Source organism: Aphis gossypii, chromosome 2, assembly GCF_020184175.1.
Source record: "Aphis gossypii isolate Hap1 chromosome 2, ASM2018417v2, whole genome shotgun sequence".
NCBI lineage: Eukaryota > Metazoa > Arthropoda > Insecta > Hemiptera > Aphididae > Aphis > Aphis gossypii.
Window position 1 is genome coordinate 46,197,955 of NC_065531.1, and position 10,522 is coordinate 46,208,476.

Below are 10,522 nucleotides of genomic sequence, written 5' to 3' on the forward strand. Positions count from 1 at the left end.
ACAAATATTATTTTATTTAGTTGCAATAATAAAGTATGTTGATTATTAATGATTGAAGTAAAAACCAGAAACAAACCACAAAGTATATAGTTATAATATATATATTTTATCTATGAATACTCAGTTATGATAATTTAAAAAATGATCATACAATATGTAGGTACCTACCTATATTTAATCAATGAATATTTTCAAAAACTATATTCAAAATGAAGATATTGTAAATAGTGGAAGCCAAAAACCAAAAAGAATTTAAATATATAGCACAGGTGGCTAAACCACGTCTCGCGAGCAGCATGCGGCCTCGCCACATAGACTTATGTGGCTAGAATCTTATCGTAACATTTTTACAAACAATTTTTTTTAATATGAATTTACGTATTATAATATAATAATATGACCTTTTTTTTATTTTATTTTTTTCATTTTGGCTCTTCCATATTTATTAATACATTTGGTGGCTCGCGAGTCTCTTCTCGCTGGCCACCCCAGACCCCTGATATATAGGTACTAAGGTACCTTCCTAATAACAAATTATTAGTACTTTTCAAAATAATTCAGAAAACAAATAAGGTAATACGGGAATTTTCAAGACCACTATTCAAAAAATTTGATTTGGTTTTTTGGGATAAATTAATTAAAATAGAATAACCATGTAGAATGTAAATAGATAGAATAGATAATATGTTACTTTAAGATACTTGAATGTTCACCAAATTTTCATATTAGCATTTCCTATAATATGTTATGTTAAAAATTAAAATTTCAAATATTTTGACTTTATATTTATAAACATTTAAAATATTCAATTATTTTAATTTTTTTTATACATGCATGTCGGTAACAAAATATCACTGTGTCACAAATCTTGGAAATTTAATAGAAGGTTTTGTTCCTAATGATTTAGTATTGTTTTATTCTGTGGTATTACCTACTCATTGAAAATATCGATAAAATATTTTGTAATAAGTACAATGTACTATACTGTCTATACTACTATATTATAGTTGATAGATACAACAAAATGGCTGTAGATATCTGTTGCTGTTGGTTTTATTGATATTATCGATAAGAGGACTTATAACATTGGGTGATTTGATTGGGATATTAGGTGTGAGGTCGTGGGGATAGACGGTATACTTGAACTGTATTATCTGGTAGATGATTCAATTTTGGTTTATATCCACTGTTAAATTTGAATAAATCTTCCATCAACATATTTATTCTACCATGATAGGTACATGACAATGACATCGTCAATTATTTTTTAAGCCAAACATTTTTGGCGATCAGTCATGTAGGTAGGTATCTAATTAGGTATGTGGGATGACTGATCTCCAGAAATTTTTGGCTTAAAAAATAATTGACAATGTCATCAACAAAGACACGTTTTTTAGTCCACTGGAGTCTGGGACTGGGCCATTATCAGTGAAAATATCCTATCAACCTGGTCGTTATGACCAGGAATAGTATATATTAACTATATAAGTAGTAAACTAATATCATAATGTAATATTTAATGTTGTACTAGAAAATTTTGTAACTGTTGAGCTATCATAGTTTTAGCTAGTAGCTAATATTAAAAAAAAATATATATATAAGTACTAGAACATCAAGATTAAATTACGTTTTTTTCCAATTTATCATTTTTTTTGAAAGAATAAAACCATTGTAACCATTTGTCGTGCATGTCTTTTGTATTCCTATTTTCATCAATTTTCTGTTTGTCAAGGAAGTTATTAAGGTACCTACCAACAATATTTCTTTAAAACAACTATTCCTAACCGTGATATCAGTACCATTTTCTTTAAATAAGTGATTGTCTTTTCCAAATATTATAGGTTTTAAAAAACAATTTTTTTCATTTTTGGTATATATTTTATTTATACCTAATCGGGACTTTTAAAAGGTCTAATGGGACGACCGGATCGAAGTCATAAACAATAATCATTAAATTGGTAACGTCATGTCCTGCGGTGTACCGGGACGTTTCGCATAGTATGGCTCTTAAGTCTTAACTCAATAGTAACTACCAACTACCATAATATTATGTTAATATGCATGGACCAGACTTGGATAAAATACTTTTTAAAAATATTTTGAATACATACTTATTCCGAAAACTTAAAAAAAAGTATTCAGAATCAGAATGTATATTTGTCATTTGAATACTTTATAATAATAGTATTTCCAAGTATTTGGAATAGGTAATTCACAAAAGTATTCCAAATATTATTCAAATACTTTTTTTAGTAGATTTAGATTTCAATGACAAAAATTTTTTTTTTCAATTCAGTGCTTACAAATGAATATTATAATAATCTCGTTTTATTTATAGTTTAATAAAAGTGCAAGAGCTTCAATTACGAAAGCAGTAGTGAAATTATTTTTTAAGTGCGGTTAGACGTTAAAAAGTATTCCGAATACTGTATAGTGTATTTGGAATACTACCCATGTGTGGCGTAGACCCAGGTCTATGTTAATATTTTAAAATTATATGTTTATTTTACTTGAATTGTATAATTTAATTTAAAAAATATGTATATAATGTAAATAACCTTATAACATAATCTACAATTTCTACACTAATGACCTAGATGTCGATGTATTTATAAAGAATAAAGATCAATAAAAATAAAAAAAATTATCTTTATCTTTATGTAGGTATGTACTTGACCATAGATAATAATATATAATGAATATTATCTATGTATTTGACATATTTTGTATTGTCTATGGGAAATCTCTATTCAAACGGTAACGAACACAGATATAGATAATAAACTAGATTGCTAGGTTCCCTATACTAACCATATAAACGTTTGAAGCCACAAATCCGCCATTATTAGTAGGTCATTTGTATCTTATCATGTTATAATTTTGATAACACAATACACAATCATTTCTCACTATAATAAATATATTGATCATGAATTCATGTTTAAAAAATTTTAAATTTGTAAACGTCTTTTTCGTGAAGGCGTGAAGCTAAAAAGTTCATTTTATTATTTGACGTTTGTTAAATATTTTATAATTTAATGTCGTCTATTAATTTGAAATGTTGATCATGGTCAATTGAATAATTTCATACCTATTATGTTTATAATTTATATATAAACTTATAAATTAGGTAAATGTATTACAATACTATTTTATTTCCAATTATATTATTATTTGTTAATAATACTTAGGTAGGTATGTATGTATATTTAATTGAGCAATTTCTTAACTAGTTAGAGTAGGTAGTAGGTGTATTTTGACAAATAAAAACAATGTTATATTATATAAAAAAATAAATACTTTTACATGTTATAAAATAAAATAGTTTTATGAAGTTTTTGCTTCTTATTATCCATTTTCATTATTGAAGATGTTAATATTTTACTATAAGAATGTAATCGTATGTTCAAATATGCATGCGAAATTAGGTTTATTAATTTTATGTGGTCTTGCATGTATGTCCGTCAACACAATACGTCATAGGCATTTTTAACAAAATTTTATAATTTATACTCTATAAATGTTAAATATGATATTAAATGTGATTAAATAAATTACACTTAAAACTTGCATGTGTAGTAAGCAAATATTTTTTGCGCTTAGTACAACATTTACAAGTTTACACAGGTTTGTACAGGAGTTAGCATATTATGTACAGTGATTTAACTCCACAACTATTTTCTATGAAAAAAGTATAAATAAATAACGAGTACTGAGAATAATAGGTTTATTGTATAAATAATATAATATATAGGTAATAATATATTATATAATGTGTTAAACAACAACAGACTGGTTTTAACAAATAATTCTTTAATTGTTTAAAATTTTAAATCATACATTTAAAGAATTAAATACTACATAAAAAATATACAATCATAATTTATTGTGACAAAATAAAAAATAACATTTCAAATACTTTAAACTTAAATTCAAATTTTGGCGGGTTTTCAGCATGCATTTGACCTACTCAAAATGGCGGATAATAACTTCACATCATATCACTAGTTAGCAATCTAGTTTATTATCTATATCTGTGGTAACGAATTTAAACGGTATCACCCACAACGACATCCGAAACACTGTAGGCCGGTTGGCTACACTGTGTCTATTTCGCGCATCGCTATTGGCCCAGCATCTTCTTATATAGTTTTCGTCGTTTTCTTACCATTTAAATAATAACTAACTGATTATTATAACTGTTTGTTTATTTGATACTTAATACTTAATAGTTAATAGGTAGTTTGAATTTTTTAAATTTGAATCCCAAACGGCTAATAAATCGCATTCGTTTAAAGTGTAATCAATTTTCCTTATTTAACGTTTTTCTTATAATTTTTATTTTGTATTTCCAGTTATTACAGATGTAGTGTATATTGTATTATTTATTATTGTTTTGTTTATGGTCACAACTTGAATTTTATGCCGAAATACTTCGGTGACACCGAACGACTAAACGTAACAGCTGTCTCGGTGTGTTGATGTACATCATAATTCACCATCCAACGAATCCTCGTCGTTCCAAACAATTACCGCCGATTATATAAAAGTAAGTTTATAATCAACAAGACCAATCGTTTTCAGAACATAAAATTATAATAAAAAACTATTGACCGAGTGTAAAAATATTAGATCATTTATTAAATATTAAAAGAATATTAGAGCGGTTAAAATATAACTACTAAATTATTATTTATATTAGAATCCCAGCGCATAATAGCGCATCACTTAATAATTAATCAAACCTAGCAATTTTAATTTTAATTTATCATTTTGACATTTTGTTGTAATTTATTATCATGATATATTTTCTGTGAATATTTGAAACGTACATAAGTATCTATTTCATTATTATATTTTACACTGATATTTTCAGTATATTTAGATTAATTTTAAGCTATTGCCAACTTTTATATGCCAAAAACCTATTCATAGTGATCGACAGTAATTCAATATTGACTCAAAACTTGAACAATAAATACTATGGAAATCAATTCAAACTATAATTTATCAATAGTTTTATAAATAGACTATCTTTACTCTGTATTGTTTTTGTATGTAATGACATCATTACATTTAAATTTAACACATACATTTCAATGATAAGGTATGTTTGACATCTAAGTATACTGCAAAGCTGAGAGTGTTAACCTCTCTCCTTTTTTAAGCTAATAAATATACAACAATATTATCAACGTAAATTAAACATTTAAAAATTATGTTATGTATAAAAAATGGTTATACTAATAGCCACCTTTGAAGTTGAAGGTTGAAACATTTTTGTTTTTACTGCTTTCTAGGGTAATAGTATACACAAAAATAAAAATAAAATAGGTACAGTTCAAAGTTGATGGTAGCCATACCTAATTGCTTTTAGCATCATAAGTTTTATTATTTTGTAGGTACTTAAATTTAAAATGTTTCTTTAAGCCTAGACCTTTATTGTATATAATACATAAAAAAATATACACTACTTCAAAACAATGGAATAAAACAATTCATCTTTATAGAATTAAAACCAATTTGTATCATACTTAAATTGTTCTAAAGTAACAATACTTATTAGATATTTATAATTGAAACTATGCTGTAATACTTTTAAAAATATATACCTAAGTGTTCTTCATTTTTCATTTATTCATGTATTTAACTGTTTTTTTTTTTTTTTAGTTGTATTAAATCAAGATGAGCAACCAAACAAGTTCAACTGATTCAGCATTTAAAATACCTATGGCACCTCAATATTATCCTTCACAACAACCTGAATCTTTACTTTTCCAAGACATTATAGAAGAGAAAGCTGAAGCACTCCGCAATACATTAAATGATTTTTTGAAAGTGCAGCCATATCGTAAATTTGATGTTGAATTTAATTCCTTTTTAAAACATTTAAGACGCATTATCATTGAAAGTCATCGTTCTGGCTCTAATGTTTCTCGAATTACCAATTCATCACAAGTTGCGCCACTTTATGCTAGGCCATCAGCAAGTTTCAATTATAGGCCTTCAACGAGTTTTCACTACAGACCTCCAACAATGTCAATGGTTAGTTCTAGTGATTATGGCACAATGAGATTACCAGAAAACAATTTTCAACCCATCGAACCTAGAGAACTTTCAAATCCATTTAAACCACCAGATTGTTTACAACCCAGAGTGGTATTATCTCGTATCGATCAATCTGGTCACAATTCTCATGAGTCACCTTCCATAAGTACCACTGTTATTGAAGTAAGTCAAAATCGTAGTATAACCATTAAAGGAAATAATACTCATGAAATCGCTCGTAAATCTAAATCTAAATCTCTATCAAGAAATGAACAAACTGCACGTAATACATACTCTGATGTAACATTTGATGAGAATAATGAAAATGAAAATGTAAATGTAAATGTAAATGATGACAATAATTCAATAGAATCACTTCTTGAAGACGTTGGATTTAAAATTATTGTTGGATTAACAGAAAATAATGAGAACAGCAAAAAAAATAATGCGAGTCTACATCATAATAATACAAATAAAACCAATGCATTAGGAAATGTTGAAAAATTTTTATCTATGTGGTCTTTAAATATGAAGCTAATCAAATCATCACAACAATCTGGCATTTCAAAACATGTTTTAATTTTAACTGGTAATCTTATATATTATTTAATTGAATATTTTTATTATTTCTTAATTTAACCAAAATAATATATTTTTTAGGTAATTTGTTGGGAGAAGATAGACTGACAGTTGTAGAAAAACGTCATGAAGCTGGTATTTTAGAAGGCCGAAAAGAAAATAATTTAGTTAAGACAAAAAATGGACTATACCGTTTAGTTGGCAACATCATTGGTGGATCACCTAATGAATTATATCAAACATGCTTGTCCATCAATGGAATTCCTAGGACATGGAGAAACATTGTTAAACATCTAACTGGGACTGAAAATAAAATGAAAAATGTGTTTGATTTTTCAATAAGTTCTCCAGCTGGACCAATGGCCAAGCCAACAAAAGCTTCTGTGAATCTTGATGCTAGTATGACCAGAAAAGGAACAACTTATAGTAAAAATATAACTCTTACAAATCATAAAAGAAAATTAACCGAATGTGATGAAACTGAAAATAATAAAATTAAACATCGTAAATTTGGTGAACATTTACCATCAATATTAGCATCCACACCGAAAAAACCAAAAAAACAACTCACTATGTTTGAAACTCCAAGTCAAATATTGAAAAATAAGTTTAGTCAAAAGATATGCAGTAATTCGAACAAACAACGAAAGCTGAATAATATTAATGATTCTATCCATATAAACAAGAAAAGAAAATCTCAGTCAACAGAACAGGTATAATTATAAGATTTATTATTTTACCATATAAATTAATATTTAAAACATAATTTATAAATTTGTATAATAATGTAAATTGTAGGTATTAATAGTATTATAATTTATAACTATAATAAAAATTTTAAGTTATCAAGAGCACCAAAATATTATTTTTTATTTTTATACATTTATTCTGATGTGATCTGAAGCCTCCCACTACATTTAACTAGTTTTATAACAAAAAATATATAATAACTAATAATACTTTTATGATCCACTGCAGTAGTGTTATTCACGAGATATTTTGTTTGATAACTAACTGGATAATGCTGCCAGTTAATTTACAATTTATTAGGTATGTTGAGTTTCAATTTAATTAAATGTACTATAAACTATACTCTACAATCAGTCTACATTGAGTGATTCTTTTATCCTCTGTTTTTCATTATTTCAAAATATATATTAAGTTTTTTACTTTTTTGAATGATAGCATACATCAAGGCATACATTTTTTAAATTTCATATTGAGAAGCAAAATATTTTTTTTATTTTGATACTTAAAAATCAAAATTTGAATGAATAATTTTAACTTATAAAACATAGGTATTTAATGTTAATGTTTAACGGAGTAGTAGACAAACATTTTGTGGTGTTTTAATACTTATAAGTTATAACTCATAATTCATAAATACTCATCCAAATTTTAATTTTTATGTATTGAAATACTTCAAAAACTATAGTGCTTCGGGCTAAAAAAAAAAATAAATATCAAAAAGTTTTAAGACTAATTGATAGGATTAGCACTCTAGTACTCCCAACTCAATAAATAAACTAAATTCACTATTGTGCCAATTGATTTTAATATAAAAAATGTGTAATATCAGATACACAATACATTAATTAATAAAGTTTAAAAAGGATTTAAAATATACTTGAACTATGCATTGAAAACAGGTAGTGTCCAAAAGTAACTCCAGCAGAATACCCCCAATTACTAACATAAATTAATATTAACTTCACACCCTCTAACTCAACAAAAACATTAAAAATACATTCAGTTATAAGAAGAAAACATAATACATATATTATTATTATTAATATATATATATATATTATGTTTTCTGTAATCTATATTTCATTATTTTTCATACCTCCTTCATACATCATGTTTAAGATTTTAGTACCTGTAGTAAAATTGTAGATTAAAAATATGTTCTTTGTTACAAGTAAAATTACATAGAATTGGGCATGTGCAATCAAGTAAACCTGATGTAAATGTTATGTTGATTATTGTTGCTCAAAAAAGTCCTTAGGATTGGAACTGAGTACTAAGATCTAGCGAGCCTAGATAATAAGGAGTAACTGGTTTGATAGCAGCCATTAATCGTCCAAACATTTCCCACCTTCTTTTAAAAATTTAAACACTTCAGCTAGAGACATTACAACAATTTTTTAGCTCATGACCTTATTATAGCTAGTGTTGTTTGAGCATACTTAGTAATAAAAATAATAAGTGAAATAAACTTATATGATATACATAACTAAATATAGTTTAAGTAATTTACATAATAATTTTAAAATTTAAAAATTGAGTATGAGACATCGATCTTAAATTAATGCTTCATGATATAAATATAAATAAAACTATATTGTGTTTATTACATTGTTAAGAGTACAAAAATAAGAATACTTCCCAATAGTATTCAATAGCATAGGTAATACTAATATTGTAATACATTAAAACAGTATTATAATATAAAACTTGAATATATAACAAAATGTAAGTACTTTCTTTTCAATATAATACATATTTGTTACAGAAATATAAATATATTCTTATCCAGATCCCTATTTAATTATTTCTAATCAAAATAATTAATATTTGTCTCAAATAAAATGTGATTTTTTTTTTTTTTATAACTAATACTTTATTTTCACGTTACAGATAAGCACATTTTTGAAGCCGAAAACTCCTGAAAAGACATTTTTGAGTAATAATAATAGTACAAAAAATGCCAAACAAATATCAGGAAATTCTACTGTAAGCAGCAAAAATAGCACCAAACGATCAAATCAAACATCAATAAATAATTCAAAAATATCAAACAGTACAAACAATAGTGCCACAAAATCAAAAAATAAAACACTAGAAAACTGTTCTTTGTCTATGAAAAGCTCAAACAACTCCAAGCAACAATCTAAAATGAAAACGTCCATAAACTCTATCAATCACAGTGTGGACAAATCTAAAGAAAATGTAAAAGTCTTAAAACAAACAACACCAAAAATACCTAAAGACAAAACGACTACAAAAAATGTAAGCATTGTGAAAGAAATTAAAAAAAAAAAAGTATCGGCATCAAAAATTGCTCTCACTAAAACCAATAACAAATGTGTAAAGGCAATTAAACCTAAGTCCAAAATACGTGATAATAGTTTGAACAGTGCCGATACCCATCAAAAAGTAAAAGGAAATAAATCTAAAACAAAAGAAGTACATTGCCCCCCCAATGGGTCGTCAGCAGAAGTGGACCTTTTTGATTGTGTAGACCACGGTGATTATGGTAATATAAGCGATTATAATCTTATGGCATCACCAAGCAAATTAAGTGTAGTATCAGGTAATGACAAATCCAGAAGTGTGACACCACCATTATTCAATCATCAATGGAGTTCAAGTGCCAAGTCATTAGTTGCTAGTGAACCACCAACCCCACTAAGTAAATCAATTGTGGCCAAAGCATTAAAACGTGTCAAAGCACCCAAAATTACTCTGGAAGATGAAATAAAATATAAAAAGAAAAATACCAAACGATCCATTGATTTTAAAACGGTCTCTAACAAAATAAACAAAATGTTGGAATTTGGAGAGGAATATGATGAAGATTAATCATTGTTTTTTATACTTTTGATGATATGTCTTATTTTTTTAATAATTGATTTTCCTTTCTTTAATATATTAATTAAAATAATATGTAATTATGCTTAATGTTTAAATTTAAATTATTATTTAAAAATATATGATTGAAATAGAACATACCTTGTTATGAATTGCATTCACTGTCTTTTTAAGCAAAGCTTATATTTTATAAATATATTTTTAAAGATTATATACCTTGTTATTTAAATACGTTTGTATTATTCACTTTCATTATTTTGTTATAATATTTTTAATATAATCTTTTTTCTTAGTTGTATTA

At 26.1% G+C, this 10,522-nt stretch overlaps 2 protein-coding genes across 2 annotated transcripts in view; both read left to right on the forward strand.

Annotated features, from left to right (window-relative positions):
* Window positions 1–10,522, forward strand: part of LOC114119064 (retinal dehydrogenase 2-like) — a 41,140-nt gene that overhangs the window by 4,595 nt on the left and 26,023 nt on the right. The gene's annotated exons all lie outside the window — the stretch shown is intronic.
* Window positions 4,190–10,432, forward strand: LOC114119060 (uncharacterized protein MAL13P1.304-like). The gene is made up of 4 exons (XM_027980520.2): window positions 4,190–4,549; window positions 5,671–6,637; window positions 6,709–7,340; window positions 9,268–10,432. Exons 2-4 carry the CDS (start codon window positions 5,686–5,688, stop codon window positions 10,210–10,212), a joined length of 2,529 nt encoding a protein of 842 aa, XP_027836321.1. The 5' UTR covers window positions 4,190–4,549; window positions 5,671–5,685; the 3' UTR covers window positions 10,213–10,432.

Coding starts and splice junctions, on each gene's coding strand:
- LOC114119060 (XM_027980520.2), top strand. CDS start 5,686: ATGAGCAACCAAACAAGTTCAACTGATTCAGCATTTAAAATACCTATG. Junction 6,638..6,708: donor ACATGTTTTAATTTTAACTG/GTAATCTTATAT, acceptor TATATTTTTTAG/GTAATTTGTTGGGAGAAGAT. Junction 7,341..9,267: donor AATCTCAGTCAACAGAACAG/GTATAATTATAA, acceptor TTCACGTTACAG/ATAAGCACATTTTTGAAGCC.